Raw genomic sequence first — 23,866 nt, forward strand, 5'->3', positions numbered from 1 at the left:
AAAAAAATTGAAATGGACAATTAATAACATAGCATGCTGATGATAAAATTGAAAAATTTTAATTTCACATTCAACCAAATTGGCTGTAATTTGGTATTTTGAGCTCGCATTATGCAACACATATTCTTATCAAAATGATCAATTTTGGTCCTATATTTCAAATTTAATTAAAGTGTGCCATATTTGTAAGCCCTTAATACATAATACGATTTCATGCTATGTTTGTATTCAATATTGCTAGGAACCAAATATTTAGTTTGTTTCTTATATTTATTCGGCCAGTTTTGATTAATTTTATTTGATTTTCAAAATCTGGTTTCACATTTGTAATCAGTGGCCATAGTTCAAAAATAATTAGTTTAATTCATTTGTTAAAAAATCTGGCCGCCACCCTATTAAATTTGTACTTTTTTCCTTGCATAATCACAATCACCGTCCCATAACCATTATATGTGATATTTGTTTATTTCATAAACCCTCTGCTGAAATTATGGCCAGAAAATGGGATCTCTGTCCCATAGTGCTTTGTAAGGAGGACAGAGCTAAATATTGAAATTTAGTATGGGAATTGGAACAATTAAAAAGTATCAGATTATTACCCTCAGCCTATGGTCTGCGGAGGTCTTCGGAATTACAATTTTATAAAATATTGACCCTTCGTGGGGGAGGTACCAGAAGGAGAGAGCCGACGGGTCTCACATTCGGACTTGATCTAGGCCTAGGAAAAATAATAGTTTGTGCAAAAATTAGTTCAAATCAGGCATTTCTTCCAGTCGTCTGATATTGGATTTATAAAAAATTCAAAATGATGACCATTTGTAGGGGAGGTGCCAGACTTTATTTAGGCTTGGTGATGATAATAGGTTGTACAAAAATTGATTAAAATCGGATATTCCGTTCCCATGATTAGTAAAAAATTTGTTTTATATTATCCATAATTATAATTTGTAAACACGATACAGGCCACAGTTATGGACCAATCTTTACGAAATTGTGCATGTAGGATGGGTTCTATTATTTTTGAAAAAATCGGTTAATATTTAGGGGATGAAATGGACCAAATACTAAATTTTTGTCGGTTTTTCTGGTCGCTCCAGAGGCCGCAATTATGGTCAAAACACCGCGAGAAGGAGAAGGGGATCGGGCCAAAGAATAAGTATGCCTGTTTTGATAAAGATCGGACAATATTTAGCTGGTCAAATGGACCCTAACTTTTGTGTGAAAAATGAGGAAATGTGTATTCTACAGAGTATATATTTACCACTGAAGGACATAGACCAGAGAAGTTGATAGTATATCCAAGAGGAGTGGTTGACCTTTAAATTGATACCAATTATATTGTCGTAGGTACTCGGATGCGGGAGTTACACTTAAATATTTCCAGGTGCCTAGGAATTCATATATTATTTAGTAACCTATTACCAGACTGGAGGACGGAAATATAGCGCTGATCGCTTTGAAATGTTCCATGAGGTTCCAGTTATGGTCAAGGACAACAACTAAAATGTTAGGTGATGATCAAATAATCAACTAAATACCGAATATTTCGATGTGTTACAAACGGAATGACAAATTTTATCTTATGATGGAGGGTATAAATCGGTTAACCCTTCGAGAGTTATTGTTGGACGGACATTTGTAAATGTAATCGTTCGGAGTCTTGATAATTTTCAGTGGTAGTTTTATAGTCAATTTAATTGATAAAAAGTTCACACTCCCCAAAATACCAAATAATAGGGATTACCGTTATATGGCGTTTATCCTAAAAAGTGGACCCATATCGATTTTTTTGGTAGGGAGATTTGCTACCTACATTTAATTTCCTACTTATATTTAATTTTGTTGAAAAGCGATTCTCTAGAATGTACTTCTGATCAAGAATATGTATACCTTATGGGGTTTTCGATGAATATTTCGAGGTGTTGCAAACGGAATGACTAATTTAATATACACACCACCTTATGGTGAATGGTGTAATTAGCAGTACTAAATACTACGAAATAGGGTTCCATTGGTTTTGGTCAATTATGTTTAAGGACTAAAGCAGCTATATAACGATTTGCAGGATGTCCGATGCAGGATTTATGCATGTCCGATGTCCTAGATGTTAAATTGTAAACAAAGTATAGGTCGAATTTATGATCCGATTTGGATGAAATTTGGCACAAGTCACTTATTTTGCCCAAGGACGAACCCTATTGAAATCGGTTCAGATTTAGACATAGCTCCCATATATAGTTTCGTCTGATTTATGGTAAATGGGGCACCACATATATCTTTTGATTTTGCACGCAATTTTGCATAGTGCACTAAATTGAGTCTAGAATGACGTGTGTTAAGTTTCGAGAAAATCGTTGCAGATTTAGATATAGCTTTGACGAGTGTTGGGGTTTCTTTAGTTCAAATCAGGTCAGATTTATATACATTCCATATATTTAAGAGCTAACGTTTATACGATTGATAAACAATTTCGCAAAGACTTTAGAGTTCCAGCCCATTGCAAATTAGCATCTGCATCTAAAAATAGCATCTACATCTTAGCAGACCTTTAAATTTAAATTTTATTAAATCCAAAATCATATTAAATCCAAGCGATACTACTAAATTATTCCTCCCTAAATAAAAAAGTATCAACGAAAGAAAATCAATCAATCGGCTTATTTAAAACTTAAATACAAAATTAATACATTGAATTATATCCCCACCCTAAGAAAAGAATTAATCAATACTACATTAAATTTTCGTTTGCGAATTCTTTAAAAGAAACGTGTACACGAATTTTTCAAGCATTCTTCGACCCCCCAAAGTATAATACATACTTAAGTACAGACAAAAAACTCAACATTTTTTTGTAGAACAATAGAAGGAAATCTTTTGATTGACACTTGTTGCTCGCACTGCCAAAGGGCAAAAACAAAAACACCCTCAGCAAACGATGGCATGGATAATGTAATGTTCATTACAACAGCGTAACGGTGGAGGATCGAATTGAAAAAAAAAACAGCATCATCAAATTGAAATTCCCTCCAACATATACAGAGCCCAGACCGATATAACACCGTGGTTTATATCGTTTCAAATCGAATCAAATCAATAACCAAAAGCCACAGACGCCATGGCAACCATTCACCTCGAGCCGGCAACAATTTTGTGGGTAACAAAATATACCAAACGAATTACAGAACACCCACCCCCTACCCAACCATCTCCCTCATTCCCCTTCCCCTCAACTGCCAGTTGTTTGTCATCATCAAAGCCAGAGTCCAACATTTCATCAAATTCATATGGCCTACATCAAATACAAAAACAAAACGCTGGAATGAAAAGAAATTGTCATTTTTGTACCGAGCAAAAAAGAAACGAAAACTAAATAAATGCTTAGGCTATTATCCACCCCTACATTCCTCCGCCCTGTCATTGCCAATAAGCAAACATCATTGGAAATGTTACTGAAAAAAATAAATCCTAGGGCCATATTTGATGCCCAACCCTGTCTAAGTCAATGGAAAAAACAATTTAGAAATTTAAAACAGAATCATGGTGACCTCCATCGATACATCGACAAACACACGTGCACCGAAGGGCTGGGTGATTTTTTGAGGTCACACAGACGAATTAAACAAATACGAAAATAATATTCACATAGAAAATGAAAATTGATTTAGTTTGACACCAAAAAAAGACAATGTTGAAACGGTAAGGTCATCATCATGTTTGGTAATATTGAAGAGGATGAGGAATATTGACACTTTAAAAATTAAATGAATTTTCTAATTTATTTTGACAGTGAAAAAATGAACGGATGTTTTGGAATATTTCTATAGAAGAATACCTCAGTGGGAACTAAAAAACAGTTTAGAACTAAGGTCTTATTTTTTCTATAGAAAACAAGTTAAAACGTCAATTAGTTCCGCTCGCCATTCACCTTGTATATATATTCAAACTTTGCCCTAAATGGATTTTTTTTTTTCAAAAATTTGTTCCACCCTACAAAAGCTCGGAGATCCAAATTAAAGGGAAAATGTGGATAATCGTAACGAGAATGAACATTAATTTTAGAATTTTATATAGGGGCTATTTGAGGTCGCGGATTTTGTATACCCTCAGCTTTATGGCTAATGAGGGTATACACACTTTGATACAACAAAAATGTGCCTCATCGAAATATTGGTTTTAGGTTCCATGTTTCTTTTAACAAAATACATTACAGACAAGTTGACCCAGAATAGGTCAAAATTTCCAACATTTATAAATCCAATGAATTGCCCGATTTGAACCAACAAACTTTTCACAACCTATTACCTTTACCAGACATAGATCAAGACCAAAGACGGGACCTATTCGTCCACATCTTTTGGTACCTCAAACCCAATTACAAATCCAATAATAGACAAACAAATCTTTGCAATACATATTATCTATAACATGTCTAGATCAAGTCTGAAGGTGGGACGAATGGACCTCTCCTTCTGGTACCTCTTCTCACAAATTGCCAATCTATACTAATAAAAGAGTAAAGTGATTGACTGACTGACTGTTTTAACGATTCATCAACGCCCAGACGAAACGGCTGAAGCTAGAATCTTGAAATTTTAGGTGAGAGTCATTCTTGGTTCAAAGGTGTCAGATAAGGCTGGTTTTGGAAATTCGTACTAGAACGGTACGAAAAGTACTAAATGTGATACCATTTGTATATGGCGAACCAATAGAGCTATAACTCTTGGATTGAGGGTCACTGATGGAGTGTAGAATAGATGTAGCAAAGAGTTTTTTGGAAATTCGATCTATGAGAATCCGTAAAGTACTGAAATGTACTAAATTTGGTACAATTGCGTAGCATGTGAAATGGATTGAAGGTTGAGAAGTAGGGTCGATATGAGAAAATTTTGGAACGCGTGTACTCATGTGTACGAAAAATACTATATGGTACTATATTTGGTACAAATTTTATTTGAAGGTACAAATCGAGCTGGAATCCTGAAAATTGAAAGTAACATGTATGTACGTAGTTTTGGAAAAAATGTACTTATGTGTACGAAAAGTACTAAATCGTACTAAAATTGGTCCAATTTGGATGAACCGATATAGCTGGAACAATGAAATTTGGAGTTAGGATCATTGTTGGGATGTAGGATTAGGGTCAGGATTCAGTTTAACAAATTAATACTTATGGGTACTAAATGGTACTAAATTTGGTACAATTTGAATTTTAGGTGAACCAAAAGAGCTAGAATCATGAAAATTGGAGACAGGATCACTGTGGAGGTGTAAGAGTGAAATATGTAGGAAATTTTGGAAATTCAAGCTACTGTGTACTAAATTTGGTACAATTTGAATTGTCGGTGAACCGATATTGTTGGAAATTTGAAACTTGGATTTAGGATCACTGTGGGGGTGTTGGTTTGGGTTAAGCAGGACGTTTTGGAAATTCGTACTACTGTGTACTAAATTTGGTACAATTTGAATTGTGGGTGAACCGATAGTGTTGGAATCTTGAAACTTGGATTTAAGATGACTGTGGGGGTGTAGGTTTGGGGTAGGAAGGAGGTTTTGGAAATAAGTACTACTGTGTACTAAATTTGGTACAATTTAATTGTGGGTGAACCGATAGAGTTAGAATCCTGAAACTTGGATTTAGGATCACTGTGGGAGTGTAGGATTGGGGTATGTAGGAAGTTTTTAAAATTCGACTACTGCGTACTAAATTTGGTACAATTTAAATTGTGGGTGAACCAATAGAATCGGAATCCTGAAATTTGAATTTGGAATCATTATGGGGGTGTAGGATCGGGGTATGCATGAAGTTTTGTTGGATGGTTGAAGAGGGTACTTATGGAAATAATGTATGCTAAATGGAAAATTTGGATTTGGGTGAACCTTTAGAGCTCGAATCATGAAATTTGGTACTAAATGGTACTCAAATGTAATTTATGGTCGATATTAAAGTGTGCATTGTTTTTTCTGACATATCCAGTTTGCTGTGAAAACAAAATAATATGTTAATACGTGTTTAAATATAAATATGCTATATTTTATTAAATTTTAAATTTAAGTTGAAGCGAAGTGAAGTGAATAACTGATTTTCTCAGCATTAAATCCTCGTTGATAAAATCATATACCTTATATAAGGCGAATAATATAACCTGTGTGTAATTTCGAAGACATCCGCAAACCATAGGCAGAGTCGTCGGCAACACCGACTGATACTTGTTAAGTGTTGTTTTTTTTTTTTGTCAGAATCTTAGCACTAAGCTGTCTCTGTCAGAATCTTAGACCTGAGCTGCCTCCGTTTCAGATAATATACATAGACTCCTGTCCTAGTCTTAGGACCCCTCAAATCGTCTAAGTAGACACTCCATGGCCTGCATACAAATTCTCTATTGCCTATCTATTGCTATTTCTGTTATTGCCTTCAATTTGACCTATATTCCTCTCCAGCTTTATGTTTTCATCACAAGTATGGAATCCATAGTCTTCAGCTCGCCTAATTATATATTGAGGCCTAGTCCATAAAAAGTTTCTGGCCTTAAGCTCATTTATAGGGACCCCTAGTCTTCTATAACGTCCATAATCTTTATTAGGCCTTCAGCATTTCTATAAAAAATTCGAATGCTTCAGCACATCTAAAAATACTTTTAAGCACATAGGTCGGGATCAAAAAAAAAAACCAATCCCTAAGCTCGTGTTCAAGAAAACTCCTGACTTTCAGATCGTTAACAATTTAAGACCTACTGGGAGTTTTAAGATGGCAAGATTTCTTGCCATTCAATTATTAAAAGGCTCTATGGAGTTCAGATCGTCTAAGAAAGACATTCTTACCAAGAGTTCATTTTAAAAGATTATCCAGTATTTATCTATACAAAAAATATACTCCCTAGCCTTCGGCTGGTTTATAAAGATCCCCTTGACTTCCCACCCAAGTCCCCTCAATTGTCTATTGAGACTCCTGTCCTTCAGTTGTTGCCTTCCTTCCTAAGGCTCGATCCCTCACATCCTCTCCAGCTTTCTTTTATTCGTCTATAAGGACGTTCTGGCACTCAATTCATCTTAGAGAACTTTAAAATGTTTACATGACTTTTAGATATTCACTCCTTTTAAAGATGCACTGACCTTCATTACAAGTATGGAATTCCTAGTCTAAAAGGACCCCAAGACGTTTGTATCGCCCATAATTTTTCATTGGCCTTCAGCATTTTTATGAAAAATCCTAATGCACCTAGCGCATCTAAAAATGCTCTCTAGCACACAAGTCTTTAAGACTCTTTGCCTTCAACACTCTGGAATTCAGTTCGTCTTCTAATCCTCCCTTTGTGGCGTAGTTTGTCCATAAACAAAACTCCCTGTCTTTTGATTGGCCATTACAAAAAAATAAAGACTTATTTGCCCTTTCACCATTTTAAAGACTCGCTGTCTTTCAGTTCATCCATAAAAACAGCTCGTTTTAAAAGTCACATCACTCCCATAAATACACCCGCTTATAAAGATCGCTTAAACTTCCCTTCCTTGTATAGAAGACTCCCCGGACTTTAACTCACCTATAAAAATTACATAACCTTCAGTCCCTGGTATATGAATACATTTTCATTTTCATAAAGATATCTGGGCCCTCAACTCGTCGCTAAAAATACCCTAGTTTATATAATAGGGAGATTATAGACTCCCTGACCTTCACCTCTTTAACTTTACCCTAGTATACAGTTCTTCTAGAAAGACTATATTCAGATCCTCTATTAATACTCCAAACCCGTTGTTCGTCTTCAGATCGCCTTTAATGAATATGTGGGCTTCAGTTCGTCTATAATTACTTATTGGTCTCCAGCTCGCCTATAAACACTTCCTGGCCCTCGACATGTCTATAAAGACCCCATACCCATCACATCCTAATATATGAAGAATATACTATACGTCTACGTCTCATCTGCAATGTCTTCAGCTTCTCTACAAATGCACCCTAGTGTATGCAAATTTGTTCGCTTTTCAGTTTGTATATGAAAACTCCCTTCAGATCATATGTAATGGATCATTGACCCACAGCATGTCTATAAAGGCTTACTGTCATTCATATAATCTGTAAATACTTCCTGATCTATAGTCCATTTATAATTATATTCAGGTATTCTTCTCTCATTTTTTATTTTAGTCATCTATAAAGATGAACTTCAATTTCTGGTATATAAGTACTTCCTGGCCTTTATCTATAAATACATTAGAATCTTCAGACACCCAAATGAAGTATCCCCAGCATTCAACACGGTTATAAAAACCATCAGGACTTTATATCCTCTATAAATATTCCCTGACCCTCAGCATGTTTATAAAGACTATAGACCATAACTGCCTGATATATTAAGTATCACCTATAAATCTTGTATATAAATATACTATAATATATGAAGACTTCTCGCCCTTCAGTATGTATACAAAGACCTCATGACCTACAATACATCTATAGAGACTGATATTCATATCATCTATAAAACCACCCTGTGCCTATAGTCCATTTATAGCGCATTCCTGGTCCGTTTTCTGCCTCTCTATATTATTTCTGTGTAACAACAAATAAATAAGAAACTGAGGTCTATATAGACCTTATTTTTCTATATAGGCCTCATATATTTATTAAGAAATTTTTCATTTAATTTTTTCTTCTACTGTTCCTCTAATGTACGTTTGTGTGTAACCTAGTTGGAAACTTAATACCGCATATTTCACAGTAAATGCTTCATTGACAACTCAATAAACTTTTGACACATTCCAGATTATATTCTGCAATAACCGATACATATCCAATATCAAAAGTGACATCGAAAAGTGAAAATATCACGCGGATTAGGTAATTTGTTTAATGAAATATAATAGCTCATATTTCGAATGTTCTGTTCTGTTTTGTTTTATTTTTTCATTGACACTGCATTAAAATACCCGTGGCAAAATTATATCTTAAATGCAATTTTATTAATTATTTTAATTTGCAAAAAAAGTCGTGGCTTACGTTTGTCGGAATCATAACAGTAAGAAAAAAGAAACTGAGCCACCACCTCAAATCGTATTAAACCCTCAATGTGTAAATATTTTTACTCCACATATTGAATTCCAACTGGACCAAATATGCATAAATTAACCAAATTTGGTTAGAAATGCCACAAGCAGCAACAGCAACAACAACTAATTACAACAATACTTGCACTTGGTCATGTTTTAATTTAAGAAACTTTTGTAAGTGTCGATCAAAAGCCAGAGAGTTTGTTTATACCTGGAGCGTCGGAGAATTCATAGACGATTATGTCATTCATACGTATATACTCCATTTGTAACTAAAGACCCTAGCAGAAGTTCAAAAAAGGGACCAGGAAGTCGTTGTGAATAGATTATAGACCAGGGTGTATTTACAGATGATATAAGTACTCCCTAAGGCCAGTAAGTCTCTATAAACGAACTTTAGTTTCTTCATATGCTAGGTTGTATTTATAGACAAGCTTCGAAGCTTTATAGGTAAGCTTTATAGGCCACATGTAGATTAGGGAGTTGTAGGCCATTGAGACTTCATATACAAGGGTGTTTTCAAAGATTAGTTAAAGATCCCAATGTTTTTCTATAGATGACGGCCATGAAGTTTTTATAGATGAACTGAAGACCATGAAATCGTCATAGACAAATTGAACACTTTGGATTATTCATAGAGGAGCTCAGATAGTCTTTGTAGACGAGGTGTACACAATGCAGTACTCATAGACTGTGTTTTTATAGACGAGCGGAAGGCCATAAAGTCTTCATATACCAGAGAGTGAAATTGGTGTCTTTATACGCGAACTGAAGGCGCGATGACCTTTGAGGTCAAATTGAAGTTTAGAGACTTTTATCAACGTGCCGTTTTCAGGGAGTATATTGTAAAAGAAGGAAATGAAGGCCTGGTAGTCTCTATAGACGAACTTATGTTCAGGCAGTCTTCAGAGACGAAAGAGTGAAAACCAGGACATCTTTATCATCGAGCTAAAGATTACAGAGTATTTATCGACGTGTTGTGGGTCTGGTAGTCTTTATAGGCTGACTAGGTGAAGACTAGGGAGTCTTTTAATACGATAAGTAGACCAGAATGTTTTCATAGACGAAATGAATGTCAGGATGACAAGGATTATTTATAGCGGAAGACAGTAGGTATTTTCAGACTAAAAGGAGTCCGGGAGTCTTTGCACAGGAGCGGAAAGTCGGATAGTCTTTATAGATGAGCTGTAAGTCAATGATTATTTGTAGACGATCTGAAGGACATGGAGTTTTGTATACAAACTGAAAGGCGGGAAGTTTTCAGTTTACTAGAGTGTATTTATAGACAAGGTGAAGACATTTTAGATGAACCGAAGTCCAAGAAGTCGTCATATTTCAGGAAGTGAAGGCCATGACAAACTGAGGGTCGGGAAGTGGTTATAGACGTTCTGAAGACTAATAAGTATTTATAGACAAACTGAAGCCCAGATACTCTTAATAGACATGCTGAAGCCCAGATAGAGACTGACTAAAGTATATATATATATATATATATATATAGGAAATAAAGTCAAGATTATAGATGTACTGTAGACTGAACTGAAAACTAGTGGTTTTATATAACTACAGAGAATTTATAGACCAGAACAGAAATCCAGAAAAGTGACCAAAAAGTCTGTATAAATGGACCAGTAAATGAATGACAGTAAATGTCTATAAACGTGCTCGAAGTCAATTATTCGTCATAGATGATCTACTGAGTCTCTGAGTTTTCATATATAAGCTGAAAGGGCGAGTAGTCTTCATAAACTTATGTGTATTTATAGACAGGCTGGAAACTTTATAGACGAGACGAAGGCTAAGTAGTCTTCATATACTATGTAGTGAAAGTCGTGACGTTGTTGTAGACAAGCTCAGGTCCAAAGGGGGTTTTAGACGACTGAAAGCCAGACTGCCTTTATGGTACAGGTACTGAAATCCAAAATGTCTTTATAGGTGATAACCAGGGAGTTTTCATAGAGCACGGAGTGAAAGCCATGGAATATTTTAAGACGAACTGAAGGGCATAATCTTTACAGGTCAGCGGATATTTTTAGCCCATTTGAAGGTTGGGGAATTATAGACGAGAATGTTTTTTATAGACAAACTGAATGAAAGCCAGCCTAATAAGAGAGAATGACTAACAGTAAAATAACAGAAAATTTGAAGGCTGTCAAGATTGTTAAAAATTACCTGAGGGTCTAATAACTCTAATAATCTAAGGGGGTATTTGTTGTATTACCGGGAATCTTTATACACGAGCTGATGGACATGGGGTTTTTATACCCTTCACCACACTGTGGTTCAGGGTATTATGTCTTTGTGCATATGTTTGTAACAGGCAAAAGGAATCGAGATAGACCTATGGTTCCTTTTGAGAATATGCATAGAATCACTTTCTGAGTCGATTTACGCTTGTCCGTCTGTCCGTCCATGTATTTTTGTGAACAAAGTACAGGTCGCATATATGATCCGATTTAGATGAAATTTGGCACAGTTTACTTATTTGGCCCAAGGACGAACCCAATTGGAGAAAATCGGTTTACACGACATTTGGTACAGCATAATGAATTAGGTCTAGAATGATGTGTGAAGTTTTCTGAAAATCGGTTCAGATTTGGATATAGCTCCCATATATATTTTCGTCCGATTTATGGTAAATGGTATACCAAAGTCCATATATATCTTTCGATTTACAAGAAATTTGGCACAGCGTAATGAATTAGAATGATGTGTGTCAAGTTTCCTGAAAATGGGTTCAGATTTAAATATAGCTCCCATATATATTTTCGTCCGATTTTTGTTAAATAGTGCAACAAAGTCCCTATATATCCTTCGATTTGCACGAAATATGTCATATCGTACTTAATTAAGTCTAGAACGATGTGTGTTAAATTTCGTAGAAATCGGTTCGGATTTAGATATAGTTCCCATATATATTTTCGTCAGATTTTAGGCAAACAAAGCAACAAAGTCACTATATATCTTTCGATTTGCACGAAATGTGGCATAACGTACTAAATTAAGTCTAGAACGATGTGTTTTAAATTTCGTAGAAATCGGTTAAGATTTTGTTATAGCTCCCATATATATTTTCGTTCTATTTTAATTAAATATTTTAGGTAAAAATCGCAAGAACTCAATTAACAACTGACATATTTTCTTCAAAAGAAAGGTAGTTATCGTATATACACTCTCCCTTACAATTATTGTAAGTATAGAATTGTAAATAAATTGTTTTCTTTTGTGCATCTGTGTGCATGCATTTTTTTCAATCTTTCTAAAACAAACCACAACAAAATATATCAGACATAAATCAATAAATCTCAATTAATTACAAAACAAACAAATGATATCGGAACAGCTTGAAGTCATATTTAAAAGAAAAAAGGTGTTAAATTCGCACAACGACCAAAGGCGTTAAGGAAATGCCAAAGCGATTGAATTGGAAACGTTTTGGTTGTTTTGCTTTGGTGGAAAATAGCGGCTACTTTTCATTGACAGACAGACTATCGTGTAGACGTTCAATTTGCATTTTGAGCGATCATATATTAGGGTGGTTACAGGTGTATTAATGAAAGATTTCGTTGGAATCGTTTTTCTTTTGTTTAACAAATATAATTATTATAAATAAAATTTCTACCCTAATAAATATTTTATTATTGTTTGAATGCAACTTTATAAACATTTCTAAAGATTTAATGATATGTCATATTTGATATAATATTATTGGAAATTCACAAGATGTGAATTGAAAAGATATTGTACAAAATATTGAAATAAAACTTTCTGATGTTCCATGGTCTTTGTATTATATTTACGATTATTGTGTTTAAGCCCACCACACACACTATAGGAAATGCAATCAAATGAATTGTGTTAATTTTCAAAAATATCAAAACAAATATGTTGGGTAGAAAATGTGTTGAATTTTTATGCAAAACACTTTTTTGAAGAAAAAAATAGTTTTCCAATGCTATTTTTCATACGCTGTCCAAGCATTACATACACTTCGACAGTGGCAGTTTGAAGTATAAGGCCCACTATGTTCGACCATTTTCAATAATTTGTTAATTTTTGACAAAATTGATTAATTTCGGCAAGAAACAAAGTCGCATTGAAATTACTCATATGGTTAGTATATAAAAACCTAATACCGATCATTCATATTGAGCTGTCATTTTATGGAAACCAGAAAAAGACTAGTTCTTTGGAATGTGAAGGCTTTTTTCACTTTCTATTTTTTTTTTTTTTTTGAGTTAATAAGGAAATAAATTATGAGGCTGTCACCTTGTTTCCCAGACCTGACAATCTTTGAATGAATTTCCCCAAAACTTAAGGGAGCCAGTGAGGCGATGACGCTACGATTGGGGCGACAAAAACGGCATGACAATATGTCAAATATTGAAGTGAAAATCACGGTGCTATAAATACATTATATCTGGGGATTACAAAATAGCCATAGACTTTCTGAAAAAATATAAAAATAAAATTACATTTGAGCACACTTGATGTTCATAACTTTCTGCGGAGATTCCATTCAGAAATTGAATTACAAAATATTCACTTCAAATAACAAATAAAACCATTAAGAAAAGGGAAAAGTTGGACCATTTTAGTGTCCATTCTAAATTTCCTAATTCGATAGCGATCTTTATATATGGACTATGACTATGTATGATTCAGAGAATAATTAGTACCACATTACAAACACTCAGATTGGAAATCCGAGTTAAGGACTTTAACATACCGAAAATTAAGGGGAATCCTTTCTGGAAACAAGTATTTTTTTATTCACTACGAACACGGAACGCAAAATTAGGTGGGAAAATTTGTCTTGAATCAAAATAAATATAGAAAATTTTTTTGCATATATGCCAAAAGGGGGGTTTTTAACCTCCATATAATCGGAGTGCCGAATTATAGCTTCTTCGGTGAATAAATGCGGCTAAAATCTTCTATGTGCTACATTAAAATTCTATGTGCTACATTACAGCGAAATTGATTGTAAAATGTTACTAATAGACAAAAAATTACCTTAAATCGGGAGTTACGGTTACATGGGGACTATATCAAAACACTGACCCAAAGATCCCACTTTTCATACCAGTAGTCGTATTGATATAAAACCCTTCTGAGCCAAATTTGACAGACTGCGCCAAGTGCTTCACCAGTTTATGAGTTTATACCCAATTTTTGGGTAGATACTCCAAAGGAGGTACCATTATATGAGAGCTACCAGAAATCGTGGACCTTCGTCGATATATTTTTATACCGATATTTGGTACCCAGAGAGAAATCTCTATGCCAAATTATAGTCCATTTAATTGTAAAATGTGGTTAATAGACAAAAAATTACCTTTAATCGGGAGTTACGGTTATAGGGGGACTATAACAAAAAATTGGACCCAAAGATCCCATTTTCCATAACAATTGTTGTATTGATATAAAACCCTTCTGAGCCAAATTTGACAGACTGTGCCAATTGCTTCACTAGTTAATGAGTTTATAGATAATTTTTGGGTAGATACTCAAAAGGAGGTATCATTATATGGGTAGTTTATAGATAATTTTTGCGTAGATACTCAAAAGGAGGTATCAATATAGGGGAGCTACCAGAAATCGTGGACCTACGTCGATAATTTTTTTGATGGATAATTGGAACCCGTAGAGAACTCTCTGTGCCAAATTACAGTCAATTTAATTATAAAAAGTGGCTAATAGACAAAAATTATCTCATGTGGGTGCTATATCAAAACTTGGACCCAGAGATTCAATTTCCCACACCAATATTCGTTTTGACATTAAAACCATCTGTGCCAAATTTTGGCAACCTATGTCAAGTGGTTCGCCAATTAATGAGTTTATACCCAATATTTGGGTAAATACGCAAAATAGGTGTACCTTCATATAGGGGATACCCAAGAACGTGGACCTAAGTCGATAAATTTTAAAAATTATGGCTATTTGGTACCAAAGCAAACTCTCTGGTCCAAATTACAGCCAATTTGATTGAAAAATGTGTCTAATAGACAAAAATTACCTTAAATTGGGAGGTACAATTATATAGGGCAAAACATGGACCATTTTTCATACCAGTATTTGTGTCAAGTGGTTTGTAAGTTAGGTTAGGTTTGGGGATGTGCTGTCACTTATGTGGCTGCAGCACTCTGAGACCGTTAGGTCCGTTGTGATCATCCACAAGATGAAAAGAGATAAGAAGAGATCTATAGGGGAGAGAAGATTAGGGAAATAAAGAGAGATGAGAAGCTTACAGAATGATATAAGAAGGTAAGTTTGGAATAATGTCGATGGCTATGGAGATCAGATATATTATGTGTCAAGGTTTGTCAGTTAAAGAGTTTATACCCAATATTTGGGTATTAGAATTTACCCGCGCGTTTAATGTATTATAAAACTATGCATTTTAAATCGATTTGATAACAGAAACCCGGAAATAGGTTGAAAGATGTTGTAAGAGCGATTCAATATAGTAAAACCTAAATAAACACCCACAATTTACCGGGTATTCGCCCACTGCCCATCTACAAATAATTCTCCAAAAAGTTTTGTATTATGTTTTTAGTCCAGTAACCTGGTGGGTGTTATTGAAATTAAATTTAAAAACATTGGGTTTATGTCTCAGATATTTGTAATAGCTTATCGTTAGGTTCATATAGGGCAAAAGTTTTCAGCTTAAATAATGAAAAATACTGGTTTCGGCATCCACTACATATTTAGACAACATCCTAACAATAACATTTTAACTCAAAATATCAAACATACATCTAATTTGGTTTAAAATGCAGTTATATTAGGTCCATACAAAAAGGCTCACCGATATTGATCATTTTTAGTATGGGCAAATTGTCAAAACTCTATGGATAATATTCCGAGCTCAATCGTGATTTCAAAATTCAGGCGAACTTCGCTAAATCGACATAATTTTTCATTCTTATCAAGATTATATACACATTTCATGGGGTCTTCAGTGAATATTTCGTGGTGTTAAAAACGGAATGACAAATGTATGTCCTGGTTTAAATTAAGCAATTTTTATAGTTTGTACTTGAGAGAGTCAAGGGAAATTGCAACCCTTCCCCTCTCGAGACAATAAATTGACATTTGTCGCAATTAAAATTTGATTAATCTTATTTTGGTATACAATATACTTCCTCATATGGTGGGGGTTAATACAAATGTAAATAAACTATTATTTAATTTTAAATAAACAATTTATAATATGTTTTTCAATTAAAGTTATTGACAAAAAAACTAACGAAAACATCAACGGGGATCCCATTAAAAGATATGAGAGTTATTGTCTCCTCACGTCATTGATCCTCTCACAGCGATTGGGAGAGTGGAGCTTACTCATATATAAACATGCGTAAAACAACAATTTGCATCGTTTTTATTGTGATGAGAAAACATAACCGGCATGCCTTTTCTTGCGTTTTGCTGCAATATTTGATATTTGCATTAGTTCTTTTGTCGGATTCTTACTGTGTGGACGTGTGTTTGGAATATATTAAAAGAAAAATATTATTTTAAATAAAAAAACTCGTCTAATAACATAAATCAACAAATAATTATTCAAATTTAATAAATTTATTCGACAACATATGTGTGTATACTGTAAATTTATTTTATCATGAAAAAATGGGATAGTTGCCTTGTAAATTGTTTTAGAGAAAAAATAATAACAATGGAAAATAAAATAAAAGTGATACTTTTGGAAAATGTATAGTCTTTTGCAATAATTTAAAGTGAAAATTTCGCTTATATTCCGCGGGTGCTTATAAATATAATTGTGTGATGGTTTCCTTTTTCTGCCAAACAATTCAGCAAATTTTCAGTATTGGTAAGTCTGCACAAATAATTCTCCAATATTTTTTATTTTGTTAATATTCATTTAATACAATGTTTTTGGTTTATGTCGCTAATATGTATAATAGTTGACCACTAGGCTGCAACATACACCGAAAATGTAGACAAGAACCTCGTAATACAATTAATTCCCGTCATCCCCATCCCCCGTTACCCTCGTTGTACACATGGAAATTATTGCGTTCATTGAAAAATCCACACTTATGGTAACCTCATTCAGGAAAAAAGTTTCCCTTAAAATAGTCCTTAAAAATATAAATAATAAACTATGTAATAACGTAGTTAAGTTCGTCCGGACCGAAGTTTTTATACTGTTCACCATGAGATGGGCATTAAAAATACCTAAAACCAATCGCAAATTGAATGTGGGGGCTTTGTCATGGCAAATTGCTGCCAGGAGAAAATGAAATACTAAACTACGGAAATTAAGTTTTAAACTTGGGCTAGGAGCACGAACATACCGAAAATTACGCTTGACATTTGTATGGGACCCATGTAGTCAAAATGGATATTAAATATGATCTTCGAAGAAGCTGTTTACCCGCCAAGGTCCCGAAGTCCAAAGTCGCATCCAATTTGTAATGCTAAAATATAGTCACACCGGTTGGAAAATGCGTGCAGAACCATAATTTTTGATTTTTGGTCTGAAGATTTGCCACCCCATGAGAACACAAAATATTAGATTAGACCCAGCTGGGTTGATAAACATGTTAAAAATCCTCAAAATAACAAATTATATGAAGACTATACCTGATCATGGACCAATACCGATTTACTACCCATTAAAAATCCTAATATTCCAAATATCACATATCGGGGGTCGATATATTCCATTTTCATTTTTAAGCGAAAAAACCTTGATAAGCAGGAAAATTTGGCAAATCGGTTTGCAATCAATTGCCCGTATTAGCGAACAATTTTCGGTACAGTAAAAACTCGCTAATCCGGATAATTGATTGCAGACCCCAATCCGGATTACCGAGATTTCCGGATTATCGAGTTTTATTAATTGGTTTAAATTTATATTAATTTGGTGATAATTTAATTATTTTTATGCTTTTATTAAAAATGAAATTTATTCATTTCAAAAATATGAACTTTGAATATAATAGGTACCATTTTCAATTAAATTTGCAACGATTTTTTTATTAAAATAAAAAGTAACGTATCTTTACAATCCGGATTTTTGAGTCAAATAAGTCAATCAATCCGGATTATAGGATACGCAATGGGTTGTGAAATGCAGTCCGGATTACCGAATAATCCGGATTTTCGAGGTTCGGATTATCAAGTTTATACTGTATATATTTTATGGGGTCTCAGAATGATTAAATATACTCTCGACCTTATTGTAAAGGGCATAATAATCCAAATAATAATTAAAATAATTCACGCTTAAATTTTTTTAAATTTATATTTGCAAGGTCTATCACAAAAGAAGGTGGACCATTAAAAGTGTAGATTTGTGACGTATTTGTTTTAGGATCCTATGTATCATAATATTAACAATCTATACTGATAGTCTTTAAAAATATATCCACTGAAAATCTACGCTTATTGGAGTGTCTTAAACATTATTTGCAATATGGTTTCTATTCTGATTTTCACTACTTATGGACCTCAATTTAGGTCGAATCTAATTTAGTAATTTATATTAAAAATCAAAATCGTGTTTCCAGACCTGTCATTCAATGACAAAATAGAAATAGGTTTTGACTTTAAAAGTGTATCTACAACATGCCCGACAACTTCTATTGTATGAATGCTATTTATTTCAACAGAGTCCTGCTTGTAGTTAATAATTCGAGGGTAGTAATAAGTCATTTCATTAACTAACACAATCCACTTGCAAATTTGTCCTTAACATTTAGTTTAATTACCACGATTGCATATTTCATAAAATTAAAAATAGTATTAACAAACATTCAACAAATTACTGTAATTTAATAAATAAACACTACGCCGATTTCAAGTCCAATTGTTTTTCAATTTCTGTGCCTTCATACAACGCCTGTTGGCGCATAGCCTTTTCCAATTGGGCATATTCGAAACGTCTTACTGACCACTGATACCTATAGCAAATAAAACAATTTCTTAATTCATTTCACACAACCTGTGAACATTTTCCTCTTACCTGCACCATGCCCAGTATGACAGTGTCCCGCAGAAAAATGTTCCAAAGCCAACGTGTGTTGATAGCTTCGTGCGAGAAGTGGCCAAAAATGTGAGCAGACCTATACCGATGCCACCACCAATACCATACAGAAAACTATTACGGAAGCAGGGAATTTGTGAGACATCACGGCCATACAGCATTAATCCCTAAAACATATAGTGTGGTTTTGTTAAAATTATTGGGTATTTATAGTTTTTAATTCATTGTGAAATAAACCTTTTTTGGTTCCTCCTCCATCGTGTGCTTGTGTTACGTAGTTTTTCTTTTCTTTACTAAAGCCGACCGTGTAAAAATGTAAATATTTAGAATGTCAACTGAAAGCAAAAAGATTATCATATGTTGTGGTGCAACTTTAGCAGTGACGAGTGGCAAATGTTGACAGTCACATGTTTAATTGTTGGGGTTCTTTAGATTAAAGAATATTATGGTATTTTTTTGATGTGGAGCTCAAAAGGATTTAGAGGCGTTTAAAACATGTTAATTAATCTTCAAAATGTAGGCCAAATTACAAAGTAAAATGTTTGTAAAAAGTAAAGTAAATGTTTATAAGACAATACAGTTGACCGAGAAAAATGGTAATCGGAATTGCCAACCGATGGGCTGATTTCGCAACATTGGACTCTTGCTCTACTTTTAAATAAATTAAGGGAATAATGGGAATATTAGTCTCTTAGTTTTATACCCCCAACGTATGATATATTAGATTTGTCATTCACTCAATATTCTTGATCGGAATAAAATGTTTTCTATTTACCCATTACGTCTCTTGAAATTAGTATAGAACTCGCAATATGACGTTCTATGCGAACCTAGCCTAGATCAAGTCCGAAGATGGGAACCATTGGTCCACTCCTTCTGGTACATCCCCCTCAAGTGGTCAAAAATTTCAATATTTATATAGGGGAGAGGGGGGCACCTTTGAACACTTTTTTCTTTCAAGCCTTACAAAATTTTTTATTTTATAATTTTTGGTTTCTTATAAATTTTAACTAATAGGTACATATGTAACCTTTAAAATGAATATACATATGACATACTTTAAGCTTGATAAATATATGTTATTACTGTTTTAATGGACGAAGTCGAAGTGTTCAAAACTGCCCCCCAGGCGGGCAGCTTTGAACAAGGGTTAGCATTTTTGAACGACATGGTTTTTTACGGTGTTTATGTTCAAATATGTATGTATTTTATTCATACATATCAGAAATGCATTTATTCATTAAAGAATATATAAAAAATTTCGAAATTTAAAAAATTTAGATCAAAATTTAGTAAAACATGAAATGACTTAAAACAAAAATTAATATGGTTAAAAATACAGTTAATTTTGTAATCTTATTAGCCTATTTGAAATTTTAAGAAATTGAAGTCAAAAGTTGAAAACTCGTTTTTTTACTCGAGTTTAATGGGCATGTTCAAAGGTGCCCCACCCATGGCATTTTACTGAAATTTATAATAACTTTTTTTGTAATAAATATTTATGAAAGAAATTACATTAGTTATGTTTGAAATGATTGTTGGAATGCAAAAAATTTGTTTGACGAAAGAAAACTATCACAGAATTCTTCCTGCGCCCTTACAACCAAATGAATAAAAGTTTACAATGACACTGCGAAAACATGGTCACCCATGCACAATTTTTCGACAACTTGAAAAGCAAGCCAAAGTGGTTTACGCAGATAGAGAACAAGATTGCCATATACAAAAATGTGGTTGCGGGTCGGAAAATTTTTAAACCAAGATTTAATGAGCGCTGTTCAAAGGTGCCCCCCTCTCCCCTATCCAATATCAGGCGAATGGAATGCCCGATTTGAACCAAACTTTGCACAACCTATTATCTTTACCAAGCCTAGATTAAGTCCAAAGGTGGGATCCGTCTGCCCTTTATTTATTTTAGCCATTTCATTGTGTAGAGCTACAGTGAAATTAGGCAAATAAATATGACTATACCCTCGCATTTGTCAGATTTTGCAATTGATCATACAAATTACCGTCCGCATTAAAAATCCTACAAACGACCTATTTGTTCAAATACACACATTTGAGATTACATTTCCTAGCACTGTTACACTGTGGATTGCGCTGATTTAAATAATACCAACTCCAGGGAATAGATACATGCCGTTTGATTGGCAACCGATTGTGTCTTGGAAAAAGAGAATCATAAAAATATATCCTGATGATCATTAGTTTTTTTCCAAAAGCTCACATTCACTCATTCACTCCACCTAAAGTCCTCATTCTGTAGAAAATAGTCAACATCGTTTTTGTGTCCCGATATTTGGCTAGTGTGGTCCATATACATAAACCATTAAAGGAATTTTACGGGCATCAATTATGGCCTGCATTATACCCACCTAACGATCCTTCTGTTCGAATTGAGATAACATTTGCTAGCATAGATTATCGGATAAGCAATTGCTGGAATGCGCTGATCTAAATTATCCTAATTGAGGGAACTGATAGAAGCCTGCTGATCGGCAACCGATTGTGTCTTGAAAGAAGAGAAGAACAATCAAACAACTAAAACCAACCGGACAATCGCTTCTTTTTGTCAATAGTAAAGTCTCAAGGAACCTTAAATAACCTTATATGAAGACTATTGTAAAAATGGGGCTATATATTGGGGCCTATTACCAAGATTTTATATGATATCAAATCATTAAATTCGTGAAATTTATATGACGTTTTTGTCTAAATATGTTCTACGAGTTCCACTTTTATTTCATCGGACGGGCGTGGCTGAATCAATATAGAATTTTACTTCGACCAAGGTGGATATAGAATCGGAATTCATCTCTCAATTCAGAAAAATCCGGCAATCACAATCGATATTAACTGAAAAGTTAAAAAATCGATAACTAAATCGATTGTTTGCCAGCACTATGTAGTTGGCAACACTGTTATTATTATTTTGATTTGTTCGTGTAAAAAAACAAATTTCGTACACGACACCTAGTTTATAAAAGTATAATTTTTATAAGTTTTATTTATTTATAATAGCTAGAAATCTAGGAATTTTATACAAATGGAGGTGGCTTTCATGGAAATGGCAAAGGGTAAGGATGAAATAAAATAGTAAAGCATATATCTGCTAAATCTTCAATTTCTTGCAAAGTAGGTCGGACAAGTGGTGATGGTATGGAACAAGAGGATCTGCAAGAGAAAGTCGGGGAACAAGCTGTAGCAGCCCCTCAAACTGATAATCAGGTCAGCGGTGCTAATGACGTTGAGGTGTCGAATATACGAAAAGAATCAATAACTGCAGCATTGGACAACAAACAGAAAACGAGAAAAACATCAAGCTGCTCAAACAGCGGCAAGGCCAACAATGGTCTACCATTGCCCGGCCTGCACACCCTCTATCGTAGGCCAGAATGTATTACACGAAGTTTAAAACCAGTCGTTCCTAAGGGTGAATTGATAATGATGAAACCCAGACTTGTTGATCCCGTAAATGCTGTTCCAGAACATAAAAAGACAAAACCACCCAAATTTATACCCTTTGAACCATATCCAGGTGCTGTTAATCCCATTGTGCCAAAAGCTCGTAGTGGTTCGATTACACCTAGAACGGGTAACACAAATTCGGTGAAAGCAAATCGCAATAATTTGGACATTGGTGTGTTGGTATCACAAATGTCCAGCATTAGGACACAGGAGTTACAAGATGCCAGCGGCACAGAGGCGACTTCCGATAGTAGCTATCCCCAAAATACATCGACTGTCAACTCAGAAGAGTTGGAAAAACTGAAAGAGGAATTGAAAAAAGTCAAAGAGGAACGAGACTATTTCCAGGGCCAATTTAAGTTTCAAACTCAAGTCAATGCAGAACTGAAAAATCTTCTCGTTGCCTCGGTGGGAGAAGATTTACTGACTAGAGTCAATGTATTGACTGAGGATAAACTTCAATTGGCCCGTGCTTTATTGGATACAGCAAAGAATTTAACCACTCACACTGAACAAATTGAATTCCTTGCCGGGCAGTGTGAAGTATGGCGTTCGAAATTTTTGGCAAGTAGTGTTATGGTGGAGGAGCTGGCCCGTTGGAAGGCCGATTTGACACAGAAAAATCAAATGCTTACCGAATCGACAAAGAAGCTGTTGCACACCACCCATCAATTACGACAAATGCACTTGGATATGTTGAAGAATTTAAAATTCTTAGCCAAGATACGTTATCTCAATTTGCCAGCTACGGATGTGGTTAATTTAGCCGTAGAAAATTTAAATATTTTACAACAAATGGTTTTACATTCCGGTGTGGGAATGCCCGAAGGTGACTTGACAATATCCTCGGCATCCACTTCACCACTCTGTGATTCAGAAAAATATGCTGTACAGGCATTGGAATTTATTAGTCAACCTCTGATGGCAACGGATGAGGCCATTAAAGCCTTGTTTGGACAAACACAACGACCATATGTCATCACGCAACAAAGTTCCGAGGTGGTGGCGGAACAAAATATAGATGATACCAAAACGGTAGAATAAATACGAAATATAAAACAAATTATGTGGTTGTATATACATATGTTTTTAATTTAACAAAAGGAAAAATCAAAATGTATTTGTTTATTCTTATTATTTTATTTTATATATATCCTTTCGTCCCTTTTTATTTTATAGCCATAATAATAAAATCAAACATAAGCAATATTATTACAAGTTATACAAAAAACAACAAATTTAATTATTATTTACAATATGTAGAGATTAACCAAAGGGGGAGTGATTTCAAATCAAGAAATGCAATTATAGCCTCAATATTACATCGCA

General features: G+C 34.2%; 2 protein-coding genes across 2 annotated transcripts; one reads left to right on the forward strand and one right to left on the reverse strand.

The window, feature by feature from the left end:
• Positions 1-18,856: 18,856 nt before the first annotated feature.
• LOC133329758 (cytochrome c oxidase assembly protein COX20, mitochondrial-like) lies at positions 18,857-19,324 on the reverse strand. Its single transcript, XM_061538222.1, has 3 exons — positions 19,304-19,324; positions 19,046-19,233; positions 18,857-18,983 (listed from the first exon to the last, which is right to left on the reverse strand). The coding sequence occupies exons 1-3, from the start codon at positions 19,322-19,324 to the stop codon at positions 18,869-18,871; spliced, it is 324 nt and encodes a 107-aa protein (XP_061394206.1). The 3' UTR covers positions 18,857-18,868.
• Positions 19,325-22,112: 2,788 nt separating this feature from the next.
• LOC133329759 (uncharacterized) lies at positions 22,113-23,581 on the forward strand. The gene is made up of 2 exons (XM_061538223.1): positions 22,113-22,146; positions 22,209-23,581. Exons 1-2 carry the CDS (start codon positions 22,116-22,118, stop codon positions 23,579-23,581), a joined length of 1,404 nt encoding a protein of 467 aa, XP_061394207.1. The 5' UTR covers positions 22,113-22,115.
• The last annotated feature ends 285 nt before the right edge of the window (positions 23,582-23,866 follow it).

This window comes from Musca vetustissima, unplaced genomic scaffold (assembly GCF_032173495.1).
Source record: "Musca vetustissima isolate MV318-11 ecotype Yass unplaced genomic scaffold, APGP_CSIRO_Mvet_v1 utg436378, whole genome shotgun sequence".
Lineage (NCBI taxonomy): Eukaryota > Metazoa > Arthropoda > Insecta > Diptera > Muscidae > Musca > Musca vetustissima.